This window comes from Stegodyphus dumicola, chromosome 8, assembly GCF_044657685.1.
Source record: "Stegodyphus dumicola isolate Sdum_Otavi_A_Nest chromosome 8, ASM4465768v1".
Lineage (NCBI taxonomy): Eukaryota > Metazoa > Arthropoda > Arachnida > Araneae > Eresidae > Stegodyphus > Stegodyphus dumicola.
In genome coordinates this window covers 93,940,240-93,958,608 of record NC_140775.1, presented here as the reverse complement: position 1 = coordinate 93,958,608, position 18,369 = coordinate 93,940,240, and the positions used below count along the sequence as shown (strand labels likewise).

Below are 18,369 nucleotides of genomic sequence, written 5' to 3'. Positions count from 1 at the left end.
GCGAAATTTAGGAAAAAACAGAACACATCGGAGAATTTGGAAAAACGTCTAAAGCATATTTTTACAAAGACGCAGATTAACGCATTGCTAGAAAAGAAAAAAAAAAAAATCCGGTGGACTAGTGAAGATATTTCACATTGCATTGTCATAAGAGCTATGTCATCTAAAAGCTACGATTTTTGGAAAGAAAAAATGGGAATTCCTTTACCTAGCACTAGCACATTAAAGAGATGGTGCGCTAAATTTTCATGTAGTCCAGGAATTCAGAGTGATGTTCTTGCTGTAATGAAGGAAAGATGCCAATATTTGAATTCTGTAGAAAAAATATGCGTTCTCAGTTTCGACGAAATGCACATAGATTCTAAACTCTGCTATGAATCTAAACTAGACCAAAATCGCTCCTTTTCAAAAAGTGCAGTTTGTTTTAATCAAAGGTCTCATTTCGCAGTGGAAACAACCAATATTTTTTTATTTTAACACTCCAATGAAGAAAGAACTTCTTTTTTCACTCATAAGACATATTCAATCATCTAGAGTAGAAGTGAAAGCAATAGTGTCTGATTTAGGAGGATCTACTACTTTGTGGAAAGAGTTACAGATTTCGATTAATAGTTCTCATTTTCCAAATCCAGTATTCCAAACGAAAAAAATATGGGTTTTTAGATTTAGCGCACTGCCTCAAATTTCTGAGTGTTGGTGTATTTAATTATGACAAAGCACACTAGGGCTATCTGCCTAAGGGGAGGGATGCCTTCGTGGAGGACTTTCTAAGGGAAACTGGCTCATATACACGTTACACATGGGGAAAACCACGAAAACGCCCATGCAGCCAGCCCGTTTGCAGGATTCGAACCTCGGACCGAACTACCAGTGTTCAGCGACTTTACCGCTCAGCCTCTGGTGGGCTCAAATTACTGAGAAACCACTTTTTAGATAAAGGATTTGTTTTAGAAGATGGAACTGTTTTAAATGTTGATATTATTAAAGAGAATTAAATTGTGTCACAAACTAAAACTAAATTATTTAATGGTCAAGGGAAACGAGAGACAAAAAGTAAGTATATATAATATGTTTTGATTTGAAATATTTCTAGATTGCACTTTAGAAGTTAATAGCGTAAAGCATATTTCAAATGAGAACTAATTCTGTTAAGTTATTGTTACAGTTATTTTTATTGTATCCTCTGTTATTATTGATTCGATTTTGTGCTAGCTTAGCATTCTAGATAAAATATATATAAAGTATAATATTAAAGTAATTGGCATAAGAAGACCTGCCCCCTTAACCCCCACTTTTGAAAAATTAAATAATTATTTTAGGTACTGTGAGTAAATTTGTTTTGTCTAAATTAAGATAACAATCTTACATGCATTTATTTAAATGAAATATTGATGTAAGCCTAAGTTACAAAATTATTTTTAAAAAAATATATGTTATTATAATGAATCGGGAGAAAAATATGCTAATATAAAATTTACAATTAGGCTGAAACTCAAACTTAGATTAGCAGAAATTTTGCCATATATAACCATACACGTTTAAAACTATGCCAATTTAAGGTTGTTTTTTTGATTAATTTTAAATAGCTGTTATTATAGTTATCTTAGCAGTAGTATAGTTTTCTTAGTTAACATTCAGATAAAGAAATGATTAGAAACAAACAGGCATTTAAAGAAAAAAAAATCCCTGCAAATAAAAAAAGGAACTTTATGCTAAGAGTAGCACATTTTATCTATTATTTTAAAATTGAGTAAGTACTATTAAATTTTGTAATGTTCAGTGTAAAATGCATACTGCAATAACATTGTCTCTTCTAAATTATGGCTATCTTTCACACACAGCTAATTTTAAACGCTGATTCTTCAAATTTAAAACGCTAATTTCTATGTTGTCAATTGCATCTCCGCGCTCAGTGGCATCATTGCTACGTCATCACTCCTCACTGCCTGTTTCAGGGGGAAACACTCTATGAGCTAGCCCTTCTCTTCAGTCCTGGTATATACACCATTTCCACCCATACTGAAGAAGTTGTAAACTAAGTTATAGTAATTGCTCTAAGATCATGTTGCAGTGGAGATCTTCCTTTTAATTTCCATACATCTAGCCATAAATTCTGTAGTAAAGTAACCCTTATATGGAATTGCAATAAAAGAAGGTCACCTTGATCAAGCTATCCATTGACCGAATAATCGGAAAAGAGGTCAATGTACTAGTTTATTTCAGTTCTTAAAAGAGACGGGTGTGTATTATTTAATCTGATTTAATGTTGAAATTGTTCCTAGGTATTTTTATATATCTCATGTTTTGGGATTTTATTCTTGTTTCATATCTGAATCATCTGAGTTTATATATCATTTCATATCAACATTCACACTTTAATACCTCAATTGATTTTATGTCTTCTCTGGTTTTAAATTTGAGTTTAAAAATATTTAACACGTGTTTGGTTTGATGTGTATAACTTTTCAGGTTATGCATCAGAAAATCCACACCACCACCATCAAGCCATCCATTCAGATTTCATCTGATGAAAGAGATAGACTACTTGTAAAAGATCTGATTTTACAAGGGTCACTCTAAAATTTCTGAGATAGGCAAAGGTTTTTAAACTTATACTTATGAAATTTTAGGACTGTTCAGAGGAGTCTCCTCCAACATCGGTGCACTTCTATAGGCGAATTTTCCAAAGATTAAATACCTTGGGCCATTCATTTTTTAGAATCAATGAAAAAATTGCATTTATTGCCTCATCAGTCTTATCTTCAGAAGGAAAACGATGCCCTCATAAGTTCTTTTTTAAATTGAAAAATAGCCAAAATTCACACATGCTAGATCTCGTGAATGGAATGGATGTTGTATCACTTTGATGTGATTTTGTTCAAGAAACTCAGCTATGAACCTTGCTGAATGAGAAGATACATTGTCATGGTTGAGCAGGATCCTCTAACATTCACATCTTGAACAATTTCTAGAAGGCACTTAGTAGTGTATCAGTTAGCTGTGTCTGTCTTCTGTCCTTCCAGCTTGATGGCTTTGACTAGTTCTGTACTTCTTAAGAAAACGATACATTACGTCTTTTAATGGCATGTTGTCTTTTCACTGTTGTGGGCATGGGATCATCTTCTAAGGCCCATACTTTAATTTCTTAACGTGTTGGAACGTCAAAAAATTGTATGCACATTTCATCACGAGTTATGAATTTAGAAATAATATGGTGGCCACCATCTTTAAGTAATTTAAGGGTTTCTTTGTTGATTCTGACACACTCCTCTTTTCACTGCTCAGTTAACTTATGGAGGAACCCAATAGCAACTTAATTTTTTTCATAAGTAATTCTGTATAATTAATTTGTGTATGACAGTGGATCCAATGTTCATATGGCAATTAAATTATCTAGGGTTACTCCTGACAACGACTTTCCGGTGTGTTCATCCTAAAAAGTATTGCAACCTCTGTGTAATTCTTTAAACCACCTGAATACAGTAGCATGAAAAGGACGTTGAATGTAGACGTTGAATGCATTCTTCTTGATTTAATTCTACTTTAAAATCATAGAAAAATCATAGCGCAATAATATTCTCCTGTCAACTCTATTTATCTTTTGCCTAAAATTTATTCTACGTAAACTGCTTGAAGTCGACCAATAAAAAATCATCTACTAAGCTAAAATAATTCATATTTTCTAATCTAACCATTAATTGTTTTCTGCCACTTATGACTTCTGCATATCTCAAAAACTTCAGAGAGACTTCTTAATAATGTTTTAGTATGTAGTAAAGCTACTTTATTTTCGCTGTTTGATTCTTCAGTATATAAAAGCATTAAATTTAGAAACATAATACTAAATTTTTTTAAATGTTGCTAGTAATCTATCACATAAAGTTGGCAAAAAAATACAGCAGATGAGTAAATTTAGTAAGATGGTTGATATAACTTACAGAGTTCAGATTGTTTTTGAAAATCAAGTACCATATATTCTCGCATGTAACACACACTTTTATCACAAAAAATGAGATCGAAATTTATGGGTGCATGTTATGCACCAGATATAAAACTGATAGATTTAAAAATAAGGAAAAGATGAGCATAAAAAAATAAATTATTTCTACATGTACCTAAATGCTGTTACTGGCGATTCTTGCAATTTTTTAGAACCCAGTTTGCAAAATTTTTGTGTAGGATAGGCCATTTTATTACTCCTTTCTGCAGAGCACATTCATTCTTTGGCATATTAGTTATCAAGATATCATTTTTCTTCCACTCACCAACAGGAAACATCCTTAGTGCAGCATGATTTCCAAATCAATGCAATGTTTGATTTGTTTAGCAGGAGACATATTTACTACTGAAAGGAACACTGGTGTTCACTTCTTCAAGCAGTGCTTCAGTGTTCAGTGCCACACAGTGCTTCAATGTTTACTTCAAAGTCATGGCTTCAAGTGACTATAGAAAGAGAAAACATCTGAGTAATTTTGAGACTTCATTTATGTCTAAAGTATATGCGGATCCAAGATTATTTCATTTTCTTAAAACCCTCGAATATCATTCTTGTGCACACATGCATTGAATACAACTTACTGTCTTTGCAGAATTATTTACTCCCTCAAGCATTTCTCCCCACACACTTGTCAATTCAGTATACCATTGTTCAAAAGCTTGCAAAAATATCTTCGGATGAATGACTTCAAATGATAACAGTATCACAGGTTTCTTCATAATTAAAAGGGTGTGCGTTATATGGTGAATATACCTAAAAATTAAAAAATGTAATTTAAAATTACAGGTGCACATTATACACCAGAATATACAATAAGCTGATTTCCTTGAATGGATATTTTAATAAGTACTGGGTTTTTAAAATGGCTAAAAATTTTTTAATGTGCCTTTAAGAAGATATTTTTTTCTTTTATGTAAAATCTGTTTTCCTTATTTTGAAATATTATCATGTAATATATTTTAGAAATTGAGGTAAATTTTTCTGCCATGTCTTCACATTTTAGGTTGAGGGGGCAACATTTATTCATTATTTATCTTAGTGATTTAATTCCTTATTTTTAATGCTATGTTATCATCAAACCATAACATGAAACAAATTATTTCATATGCAACAAAATGTACTTAAAATTATACCCTAGTTGGAAGAAAACTGATATAAAATTGCAATGATAAAAAAGTTAAATTTGCAAAAATGAATAGGTGTATTTGCCTAAAAATAAAATGGGACCTCAAAGAAGTAGAGGAATATGTAGTCATAATTTAAATGTGTTCCTCTGGACAAAAATAAAGCTTTATAAAATATATAGACCTAAAGAATACTCTTAATCCTTTTACTCTTATGATCTAAATAGTGATATAAAGAATAATTAACATGATAAATCCAAACAGAAGCAAAATTTCATGTGAATCTCAAGAACTCCTCAAAAGAAAGTTGTTTTATTTTCATATAAAAATTAATTAAAAGTAGGGAAAAGTTCGTAAATCAATTACATGTGAATATAATTTGACTGGTTGCAAACATATGCACACAGTTAGTAAATAATGAGTAGGATGCAAGACACAGTATTCATCATTTCAAAGCCAAAAGTCGAAGCACTTGGGCTTTACTGTTGTACTTATTTCTCAAAAGGTATAGCTTTCATTGTTTATTGCTTGAGATTGCTTTCAGTTTATTTGTCTGTGATAGGTTTAAACCAGAAAATTTATGCTTTGAATTACATAAAAATTAAAAATATATTAATTTTCAATCAAATGATTTTTTTTGCATTTTTACATTTTTTTTTTTTTTTAAATTTCAAAATGTATTGTTTTTTAAAGCAAGCTTTGTGTGCTCCAAGTCGTACATCTTTCTTAACAAGTCGTAGGCCAGACAGTTTGCACCTCTATGATACTGGAAGTTACTGGCGTGATTCTGTTGGAAATTTTACCACTATACCTCAACATTTTAAATTTCATGATTATGAGACTATCAGCATTGGAAAGGTTTTTCATCATGGTAATTATATTTTCTTAGCCATACTGTGATTCCTTTTCTTTTTGCTGTTGATAATTTTCCTTGTATGAAATATATAATGAGGAAACTTCAGTATTTAATGAAAATTTTAAATCAAATACACAGATGTATTTCTAAGTATTTACTTATCTTTAAATTGAAAACTGGTTTGAAAGTTGTTAAAATTGAATCTTGATTTTAATTTTCTACTTTTAATTAAAAATAAAAACTCTTATTTTTCTGCAAATCATGCCAGGTGCTAAACTGAAAATCTTTTTGGCACTAAAATTTAGTGTCACAGCTTGAAAATCAAAGATTAGACTATAGTAACTTATTCAAGTCCCCCTTATCCTGTAATCAAGCAAAAATTTGTTTTTCCTAGAACATCCTGTCTGAAAACAACTTTCCATGGGCAGATAGTACTTGCATGCCTTGCAGTATATAATCAATAAATTAAGTAATTTTAGAATTTTAAAGTCTTTAAAATTATGCAATAGCTTTTCTTATTTTTAATTCTTTCAAATATAATTACCATTAAACTTTTGCTGTGTAAGTATTTTCTGTTGTCATTAATTTTAAATGTGTCTGTTAGCCATAAAATAAATTATGATTTTAATATGCTTTTATCAGGAATTGTGTCTAACATGACAGATGACTATCCATATAGCTGGACTGAGCATCCATATCGTCCACCAACTCAAAAGTTTAAAATGAGGCCAGTAAGTAGTTGCTTATTTATATAAATTTTATCATTTTCACTGTATAACAACAACAACAAAAAAAAAAAAAAAAAAAAAGATGCACCAAGAAGGAATCATTCGATTGCTTTGAAATTTCGTATGCATAAATGTTTTGATCAAATATGCAAATGATTCAAATTTGCTGTCCAATGAATGAATAGTACTATCTCCAGCGCATCAGAACTTCGCATCCAGCAGATGTATGTAAGGAGCTGTTTTCAAACTGTTAATAAAAATTTCTGTTGAATTGTGATTTAGGATACCTATCAACAACTGAAAAAAAAGTGGCTCACCGCAGGATTCGAGCTCGTTACGAGCAACTGTCAGAGTTTGAAAGAGGTTGTATCATTGAGTTGAAAGAGGAAAGTTGGGTAAATCTCTTGTCATTTGAGTCAAAGCGATGCAGCAATTAAAAGATGCTACCAAGAATGGATGAACAATGGCAGATTTCAGTGTCATGATGGTAGCAGTCGACCTAGGGCCACAACGGATTGGGTGAACAGAGTGATTAGCAGATCATCTGTCACAGTGCCTCATTCATCGCTGTCAACCATCAGACGTGCGACCTGCACTCGAGTGTCCACCATGACCATTTACAGATGGCTGATAGAGTGAAACCTATGCTTGTACCGACCATTACACAATCTGCCACTTACGCCTGCACACTGTCAACCCAGATTACAGTGGTACTTGGCTCGATCAGGTTGGAATTGTGCTGACTGGGGACATATAGTCTTTAGCAACGAATTTCACTTCCAACTGTGTCGTGACGATCATCGAAGACATGTCTGGAGATGCCCAGAGCAGCGTGCCGATCCTGATTTCACTGTTGCATGCCACACAGACCCTCAACCAGGAGTTATGGCTGAGGTGCCATTTCTCTTGATAGCCAGACCCTTTTGAGGCACACATACAGTACAGCGGTACGTCGATGATATTCCAAGACCTGTTTTGCTACCATTCTTTTTTCAGTACCCTGGCCTTATTTTTCAGCAAGATAATGCCAGAGCACCTACAGCACATGTTGCTGCACTGTCTTGCAGCTTGTCAAACACTTCCTTGGCTAGCCAAATTGCCAGATCTCTCTTCTATTGAGCATGTCTGGGATATGATGGGGAGGTGACTGCATCTACCAGGGAATGTTGATGACCTAGCCCGATATTTAGAGCAAATTTAGAAACAAATACTGCAGGAGACAATGTGGGAGCTTTGTCAGTCTATGCCATGCCATGTGGCAGCTTGCATCCAGGCTAGAGGTGGGTCAACACCTTATTGAGCTCGTTACTTTGTAACTATGTAACTCTGAAATGAATCATTCAATTGTTATGAAATTTTATTCATTTTCTGTTTTGTACATAGTCTTCCTATCCAACTCCATTGGATTATTCTTTCTTGGTGCGTCGATTTTTTTTGTTATAGAATGTTATTATGCAAGAAACCTGATAAAGTTATAAATTTATAATTAAAGCAAATAGATTCCCCTCCTTTTTTTATTTTGGTAAAAGCTCTATATTTGTTTATGTGTTATTTATTTTTTCCTTTTACCTGATTGATGTTTAAATTATTTTAATCACATTATTGAATACACAGTATATCATTCATATAACTGAATATTCAGTAAACACAAATCTCTTTTTTCCCTTCTCCAGTTCTAAACAGTATACTGGTATCTAACTTTATGTTAGTTATCAGAAGTTTCTGTAAATGCAGATTCTGTTGTGAAAAATCTTTATAACAATTTACCAATGCAAAATATTGATTTAATATTTTTTCTTTATTTTTTGAAAGCATTATTCCTATAGAAGAGATATTCAGTAGGCTTGCTTATTATATCAACACTGATAACCTTTGATAAGCAAACAGTAGAACAGGATAAAACTTCTCTCTTTAAGGATAATCACACGATATATGGAAAAACAAAATTAAATAATGAAGCATTTTTATTTATTGTTATAAGAAAAAAAAGGACTAGAAGGCAGTACAAGCATTCAGCTTTTCTCTGTGAAGTGTGACTCCTTACATAAGAATGGGTTTTTGATATTTTGTTGTTTGGGATGTTCAAAAAGGTTTAACCTTCCAGCACATGCTCTTGGCAATTTCACATCAGCACTCACGCGTCATATTTTTTATGACATCCGTTAGTTTACCGTTTTTGGCACGAAAAATGACAGAAATGAGTGAATATTGATAATAAATTTATTCAGAAATAAAATACTAATCTTATATTGCAAAATACAAATGATATCACATTCAAATATAAGTAAATTATTTTTAAGTTCTTACGTTAATGAGATGGAAATGCAATGACATATTTCATTATAGAAAATTTTTAATTTATTATTTAATAATTATATTTTAAAATCGAAGCTAATTTTAATATTCATCAAAGACAAGTATAGACAATAAATAAAGGAAAACACCTTGGTTGGGAAAAAAAGTAAGTTTAGCATTACTTACTTCTGCAAGGAAATTTACTTTTTACTGGTTACAATAACGCACTTTAAACTAACTTTAATGTTTTTATTTATTTCTAAAAAATAGAAATAAAAGAAAATAAAGAATGGAAATCGCTATTGTTCTCCCATCCAAAGGTTTTCTTTTTTCATCAGATAATTCTTGAAGAATCCGAGCAAAATCAGCTGGTTGCACATTGAATTGACTTATTCTATTTTACGTTGATAGCTATATATCATAATAAAATAACACCACACAGATTACAGAAAACAACACACTCAAACGTTTAATACATTTATTTTCCATAGCGACGCTCTGGCACTGGGTTTCTTTCTTACAGCGTAACATATGAATCACAACTCCAAATGTACCACAAAAGTTCAAGTTTCTCACAGAATATATTTCAGTGCCAATTCTGGTGGTATATGCACTATTAGACAAGCTTCTGCTCTGTCGCCAAGTATTTCTCAGCTAATACAAAACACTCCCGACTTTGAAATTAACAATTTTAAAACTATTATTACAATAAATGTAAATATAAAGATACTACAATAAATTATTTCACAATAACAAGTCACAATATTGAAGAATGCACATTCAAATCATTACAACAAATACCAGTTTATAATAGAGATAAACAATCATTCTACAGGAAGTATACATATATCTCGAACATTTTGTTTTAACAAATGCTGATTAGGCAACCTTACAGTTACTACTCTTATTTTGATTCTTAAATTTTATTGCAAATGGGCTGCAGAAATCAACACCAGTTATGTTAAATGGGTATGATGGTGTGACACAATTTTTGGGCAACTCAGCCATTATTTGTTGAACTGTGATGGGTTTGTTCTTAAAACATGTTACATATCTGTAAATGATCTTTCTACAATTATTTTTGCCATTGAGTAGCCAGAACCTTTGTCTTACCTGATATAACAGTGATTGTGATCCTAAATGAAAGTACCTCAAATGAAAATGCTCTAAAATAATAGTAGTTAAATGATGTTTACTATGTAAAACTATAGGGTGTTTACTATTAGCGGGTAGGTCCGAATAGGACAATCGTCCGCCCACTCTAATTAGCCCCATGGTAACAAGAAACACATTCAGTGATGCTAATTTACTTTAGAGGTTTACACACTTACCTCTTTTAATTTGATTTATTTCTTCTTGAAACTCACTTTTTTGGGCCTCTAATAAAATATACACCTCAGCATCCTTTATCTCTTCTAAAGTAAGTACTCCATAACCTGGAATAAATTAGGAGTTCTGCAGAATTAAAAGTCATATGGTTATTAGTGGTTGTGTGTAATTGCAATGTAGATTTATACAGGAGATGTTATCTTTGAATGTAATGTAGTTTCTCATTGAATGGAACCTAAATATTCTATTAATTGTCTCCTCCATTGCAGTTTTGTGAAGTTAAGGCTAGAGCTTTTGTTGAAGATAAAGCCAACACAGTTTTGTTTCTTGGTCATCCCTGATACTATACTGTTTCCTATTCAAAGTAATACCCCGATATGGATTTTCTGCTCGGATTGTATCTGGCCCAGTCATCGTCACTGGTTCATTATCTGTGCTTTGATAACTGTCTCACCATCTGATTTTAAATGCAATCTATAACTGGTTGTAGCTTATAAAGAATGCATAACTATAATTGCACCATTCTAGTCTGATTTCAGTAGATTTTCCACTTTTCTGTTGAGTTTTACAACAGAGCTATGTTGGGTCTTGACATTGTTGATAAATATAAAAGCGCACCCACTTCCTGCCTGTATTTCTGTTACTGGAAAAACTGCCCTCTTGCTTGGTTTTGGTTTCTGTAAAATTCATACCCATGGGTGTGAAGCTTAGTTTCTTTTCCAATTAGCTGTCAAATATCTTGATTACATCTCTAATTTGTTAACTTAATTTTATCGATTCCATTTTTTTCTCTTTTGATTTCATTTCCTAAATATCAGATATTTTTCAAGATTTTGAATGTCAAAATATTCTTTGAGTATTTGTTCAACTTCTCAAAATGATTCATTCTTGTTATTCAAGGTTAGTATGTTATTAACATATGCCCTTGTATTTTCTTTATTTGATTAGAAGGAGCATATAGGTCAGCATTTCCTTGGATTATCTTTTGTTGCATAGCATTTCAGCTATTTTGTGATTCCTATTTCTGGTTGCCTGTTTAAATCCATAAATACTTTTGTTTAGTTTACAAATTTTGTTTTCTTCTACTGAACCTTCTGGTTGTTTCACATGTATTTCTTCTTTCATGTCTCCATACAGAAATGCTGTTTCAACATCAAACTGATTTACATGTGTGTACTTCTGAGCTATTGTTGGCAAGATCATGCTTATTTTATACTGTAGTATTTCATATCTGGTGCAAATCTCTTATTGCAGCTATGCCCAAATTGAGCTGTAGGCATCTTGTCATTTCCATTATTGGTTTTTTTTTTTTTTTTTTTTTTTTTCCTTGCTGCTTGACCATTCTGTTGTAGCTGAAATGTTGAGGATTTTTTTAATCCTCAACATTTAATTTGATCCTTAACACAGCTTAATTTGATCACTGTAAAGAGCATTCTTTTTTTTATCCACCTTAGTTCTTTTCTTCTTTGAAACCAAGCAATAAGCTGTTCTGCCTCTGGTATAGCTGAAATCAAACATTATAATGCTACTATGGTTTAAATATCCAAATATTTCGAAGTCAGAAATTATTTTGATTTCTAGTTTCTGGCTTGGACTATCATAATTCAGAATTTCATTTCTAACATAATGTTTGCATTCCTTGTTTCTTCCAATTTCTCCACCAATCTTTATTGCAGTTGCTAAATCATTATTCTTCAACTTGTTGATAGCTTCATTGTCTCTGTCCTAATCTACCATGCCATAGGTCTATGCTTATTTTCACTGCTTTTAGTAATCACAGTTTGAGCATTTTTGTCTTGTTCTCTGTGTAACCCTTCTTCATCTTCTTGAAACTCTGTGTGACCCTTTGTTCATTATTTTGCATACAGATATTAGTCTTTCTTTTAAATCTAAAACCTACAAAAATTCTAAAATTTCCTTCTACTTTTGCCTTCATTTTGGTTTTATTATTATTATTATTTTTTTTTTTTTCTTTATTCTTTAAAGTATCTTCTTCAAATTCAGTGTAACCATTTGTTCATGATTTTTTTTGAGTAGATATCAGTCTTTCTATGAGATAATTTACAAAATAATTGACAAATTTTATTTCTGTTAATCAGTTTCGTCATCTATACAGTGTAAATATCCTTCTTCAGTGCCTCGAATTCCATTAGCAATTATTATTTGCTCCATTTTGTTTATATCTAATTTCATGAAGAACCTTATATTATCGATCATATGGCAAGTAGCTCTTAAATCAGCTGACCAGTTTAAGCTTTGAAATTTTCTTTCTTTGGTTGACTTTGACTGTGTAATTCTCAGTCTTTTCAAATTTCTTAAGGCCCGTCCACACGAATACGCTCGAAACGTAGCTGACGAACGCGCTTTTACGTTACCAGCGTAAAAGCGTCCAAACGAGTACGCTTGCGAAGAGTGCGTTTAACCAATAGAATGATTTTGTGCAAAAATCACGTGACGCTGTAATATAGCGTCAACAGAGCTGTATCTTATTACTTCGCTGTTCTTCTGTATGTTTGCGTCAAGTTGTCCGAATCAGATGATTTTTTGTATAGCCGAAACTTTACTATTATGTGCAATTATTAAGCAGAGGCAAAACCGCAAAAAATGGCAAGAATGAGTCCGAAAGATTTATTTAGAGCGTCCTGTTCAAAGAGTTTTTTTTTTTTTTTTTTTTTTTTTTTTTACTGCCTTGTTTGCGAAAGGAATATCTGGAATTATTAAATACCTACTATTAGCTCACATTCTCCCTATATCTTGTTCAAATTTTCAGTACATAAAATGCTTTTTATACATCCACTCAAGTTCAAATACAATTTTTTAAACTTGCAGTGAATGACACTTGATGTTAATACAGCTTTTTCACATATTAATTTTTTTTTAATTTTTAATTTAAAAAAATTATGTTTATATTTTTATTTATTTATTTATGTATTTTTAAACTTTTCTTTGTGGACCTAAGTAGGAATTGACTTAATTTTTTTTTTTTTTTTTTTGGAGGGGGTATATTACTTGTTTTTTAATTCCTTCAGGATGAGTAGCGACCAGTTTGACAGACTTGCAGATTCTATATCATATGAAAATTACGATTTATAAAATTGGTTTGGAATACAGTATATAAAGAGAATTAAATTACTTAATTCTCTTTATATACACCATCCACCATGTAATAAAACCAACTTCATATTTTTTAACTCGCTCTCCCTTGGTCTTTTGTTTTTCTTTTTATTTATTTTTGAATTTAGAATGAGGTTCAAACTTTGGACAGTTTATGAGAAATTATGTGCATGATAAAATATGCAATAAAGTAAAAATAAAGAGATAATTTATAGATGATATATGATAAAGAGATGCAGATATATTTTTACATAAGGATTTCTATTTGCACTGCACATTTTTAAACTAAATTAAAAACAATAATAATAATGAATAAAATAAGAAATGAAAACAATAATAATAGGCAGAATAAGAATATAATGATTGATGATTAAATATAAGAAACACGTTTCAAAACGAGAAAAGCTAACTGAATTATACCGTCTACGGATGAGGTTCGAACTCGCCACCTTTCCATTCCTCCACCACCAAAGCAGCGCGCTGACCACTCAGCTATTTGTGATAGCAGTGTTTGTGAAAAATAATGTAACAAGTAGAAGTCGCTGCAAAGGTAATTTAATTAAACTTCAATAAATGATTGCTGTATGCACAAGTTGTAACTTTCCTCCAAAATTTCGTGATTGTATTTTATTGAATACTCTTCCACACTCAACTGCTTTATTTTAGAAGTTATTATATTGCTGAAGTTAGTTTTTGGTGTATTTAATATTGGGATATTTATAGAGCTTTTTATTACACATGATATAGCCAATATTTATAATAATTAAGGAGAATTTTGTAAGGCAGAAACTTTGATTTCGTAGAAACTGTAATTTATTTAGGTTCCTGTTACTTACGGTGTTGTAAATAGGTGAAGCATATGGATATACTGGTCGGATCATTGCTTTATAAGTATACAGTTTTCCCCTTCAATGAGAATTTTAAATGTATACTAATATGTACGGTTTGAGAAATCTGAAGATGGCGTGAACAGTTCTGATTATTTTATTGCTGTATACAGTTATATTTCTAAGCAAAAACTCATCTCTGTGTGGCTCTGATGCCATATTGAAACGAGTAAGCAAGAAGGTTTTCTGATTATGACACGTGATAAGAACTCGGTCGACTATTGGCCTTACGCGCGCATCGCGGGCGAAAAAGCTGAACAGGAGCATACTCAGTTTTACGTCTTCTGCGTCCTGCGAATTTACGCCGGCATCAAAAAACTTACGTCAACTACGTCGGGAGCGTCCTCGTGTGGATGGGCCTTTATTTTCATTTTCATATGTATCCTATTTACAGCAAATTACATTTTTTCTTTATTTCCATATTTTCCTTTATTTACATACTTTTCTTTCTTGAAAATCAGATTACAGATTGATAGTTTTCATTTTTTCTTTGTAGTTATTTAAGAATTTGTGTTCTTTTTCTGTGTCTCCAGTTTTTTCTTTTAGAATAATGTGTATTTTCATTGATTGAATTATTTGAATTTTGTTTGAAAGTATCTCTTTCTTGTATTCACATTTTTTTCTTCTCTACTAAACCCTTTGTTCTTGTATTAAGTTTATACACAGTTATCATGCTGGTTGGAATTAATTTTCATGGAACAAACAGTAATGCATAATATGCAAGATTATGAAGCTTGTCAACTTAGCATAATATAAAATCAGGTGGTTCTTTGCTGTGGTGGCTGAAAGCAGACATTTATCTAGAATGGTAAAAAAAGGCTTTGGTGGCTGAAATTAGACATATGACTGCAAAGGGTTAAGCACTTACCAGTTAGTTTCATTTTTACATATTCAAGTATCTTATCTTCCTCTAGGTGAGCTTCTAAAGTTATAAAAAGATTTTTCATAATTTTTCATCGGTACACTTCGTGCTGCAATATGACTATCCTTTACACTTTCATTGATATCTCTCAATCCATCTGCCAACTTATCGCTTTGATGTGCTCTTCAAGAGTGTATTTGTACTTATTTTTGACTATGTATTTGACTATGTATTATTATGACTAGTATGCAGCTTGTTAAACATAGAAAATGACGTGGTTCGCAAAGCAAATATTTATTACCGAGATATGCAGAGATACACGCAGAGTTACATGCAAGCAGAAATAAGTAAGTACAAGCACTAGCAGCGATAAGCGGTTACAGAGGTCATATATATAACTTTAGAACAGATCATGGTTTAACAAATCATAAACAAGACACAATAAATAACCAATCAAAAGAAACATGCAGAATGGGATTAAGTTTCATAATAACTCGGACCTGGCTGAAAGCTAATGAATGTTTCGGACGTGACAGAAAGCTGTACTTCCTTTTAACCAATAAGAATGCGATTACAAATATCTCAACACTGCCCCTTAATCGCACATTATACAAAACATAAAAGAATTACACAATTTTTAAACAGCTCAACGATAACAGTTCATAGAATTTTGTTTTGGACAAAGCCTTAGTTAACATATCTGCAATTTGTAAACCTGATTGTACATATTCAATTCTAATATTATTTTCCTTAACAGTCTTACGAGTGAACTTTAATTTTATATCTATATGTTTCAACCTACCTGAAAAGTTTTCATTAACAATACTTTTGATACATGACTGACTGGTTGTTCTCAAAAATATAAACATTTTAACACTGGAAATTTCATTTACTACATTTTTATCCATAAAACATCTTGATTACCTTTACATAAAGCAATTATTTCAGCTTCTGTTGATGAAAGTGCAATGCACTTTTGTTTGTTACAGCACCACATAATAGGACAGTTTGAAAACATTATAAAGTAACCAGTAATTGATTTCCTATCTTGAGTATCCCCCCCCCAATCTGCATCTACATACAAACACAAGTTTGCCCTTTCCAAATCATCCCTTTTGTATATCAATTTTAAATTTAAGGTGTTTTTCAAGTACCTAAGAATTCTTTTTAGAGCACACCAGGCAACATCAGTAGGGTGCTCCTGCAGTTGGCTTAAGCAATTTACTGCAAACACAATATCTGGCCTTGTGATATATGCTAAGTAAAGTAAAGATCCAATTAATTCTTTGTATGGACCATGAAATGCATTTCCTTTCTAAAAATCAGCTGCTGTAGATTTTTGTTCAATGGGAGTTTGGGCTGTTTTACAATCAGACATTTTAAATTTATCAAGTAGTTTTTCAATATATGGTTTCTGATCTAAATACAAACAATCGGACTCAAATTTCAGTCTAATACCCAAAAATTCTGAGACACTTTCAGATTTTGACATTTTAAATTCACTAGACAACAATATTATAATATTTGTTTCTTTTACATCTGAACCTGCAATTAATAAGCCATCTACATAAAGAGCCATAATTACTTTCTTACAATTTAAATTTCTGATGAAAATACATGGTTCAGAGTCCAATTGCTTAAAATCTAATTTAATAACAAAATTAAGAAATTTCTGATACCATTTTCGAGGAGACTGTTTAAGACCATATAAACTCTTTTTAAGTTTACGTTTCTTACCACTCATATCATCATATCCTTTTGGCTGGTCCATGTAGATGGTTTCATCTAACTTACCATTCAAGAAAGCTGTCTTGACATCTAAAGTAAAAGTTTGCAAACCTTCATTATTGATAATTACCAAGATTAAACGTAAAGAGCACATACTAATCACTGGAGAAAACGTTTCTGTATAATCTATGCCTTCCTTTTGCACAAAGCCACGAGCAACAAGTCTTGCCTTGTAAGTTCCATCTCGTTTTTTACGTAGTACCCATTTGCAGGAAATAGCTCTTTTATCAGGGGGTAAACTTTGTAGGTCCCAGACGTTGTTATCTTCCATAGATTTCAGTTCCTTGTCCATAGCTCTTTTCCATGGTTTTTGTTCTACTTGTGGTAGATTTACAATATCTTCAAATGTCAGAGTATCTTGTTGTGCAAACATTATTTGGTAAATCTCAGGATCAGGATACCTAACTGGCTGTTTCTATTCTCATGAAGATTTTCTTTGTTCCTCCTTCTTATTTGCAGCATTTAATTCGCCATTATCAGTGTCTGAAATTGATTTGTCTTCATTTTTAATGTCATCATTGTCATTTTCACTCAAATCAGAACTATCGGGAATATATTTTTGATTTTCTACTTTCTTCTTTTCTTCATTAAATTTAACATTTCTGGAAACAATGATGCGTCTTGTTTCCGGAATCATTAAATGATATCCCATTGTGGAATAACCTACAAATATCATTCTGACAGATTTTTCATCTAGTTTCTTTCTTTGCGATGGTGGCACTAGAGTATAAGCATTACAGCCAAATACACGAATGTTTGTTAAATCAGGATTTTCACCATACTTCAGAAAATAAAGAACACAATTTTCAGTTGAACTATTTGGGAGTTGATTATTTATGTAAGCAGCCATAAGTACTGCCTCAGCCCAAACAAATTTTGGCAATTTTGCCTCAAATATCATTGCTCTAGCTTTTTTCAGTACAGTTCTATTTGCTCGTTCAGCAACACCATTTAAAAAAGGTGTATAGGGAGGTGCAGGATCTATTTTTACACCTGCTCTTTTAGCAACTTCATGCAATTCTCCACTGACATATCCTTTCGCATTGTCACAGCACAGTTTTGTAACAGTTGGATTCAATTTAAAGAATAGTTTGAGTTCATTAGCAATGTCACTTTTTCTTTTGAGCAGTCCGATTTCCATAAATCTCGAATAGTCATCAATTATAGTCATGAAATACCTTTCCCTATGGAGTGTTTGAGGTTCTATTGGACCACATATATCAGTGTGTATAGTTATAAGCGGTTTGGATTTTTTTATGCAAGGACCCTTTCCTATAGGCAAAGCACTGTTTGGCACGAACACATACTTCACAAAAGGATTCTTGCAGGAAGATTCATTAGTTTTAATTTTTGATCACAGCAGTGTCCTAACCTTCTGTGTCATAGATC

General features: G+C 31.9%; 1 protein-coding gene across 2 annotated transcripts in view; it reads left to right on the top strand.

The window, feature by feature from the left end:
* LOC118181385 (iduronate 2-sulfatase-like) overlaps nucleotides 1–18,369 on the top strand; it is a 75,483-nt gene that overhangs the window by 22,167 nt on the left and 34,947 nt on the right. For both annotated transcript variants that reach the window (XM_035350512.2, XM_035350513.2), the window contains exons 3-4: nucleotides 5,815–5,992; nucleotides 6,620–6,708. In XM_035350512.2, the coding sequence (XP_035206403.2) occupies nucleotides 5,815–5,992; nucleotides 6,620–6,708 (267 nt within the window). The remainder of the gene's footprint in view (nucleotides 1–5,814; nucleotides 5,993–6,619; nucleotides 6,709–18,369) is intronic.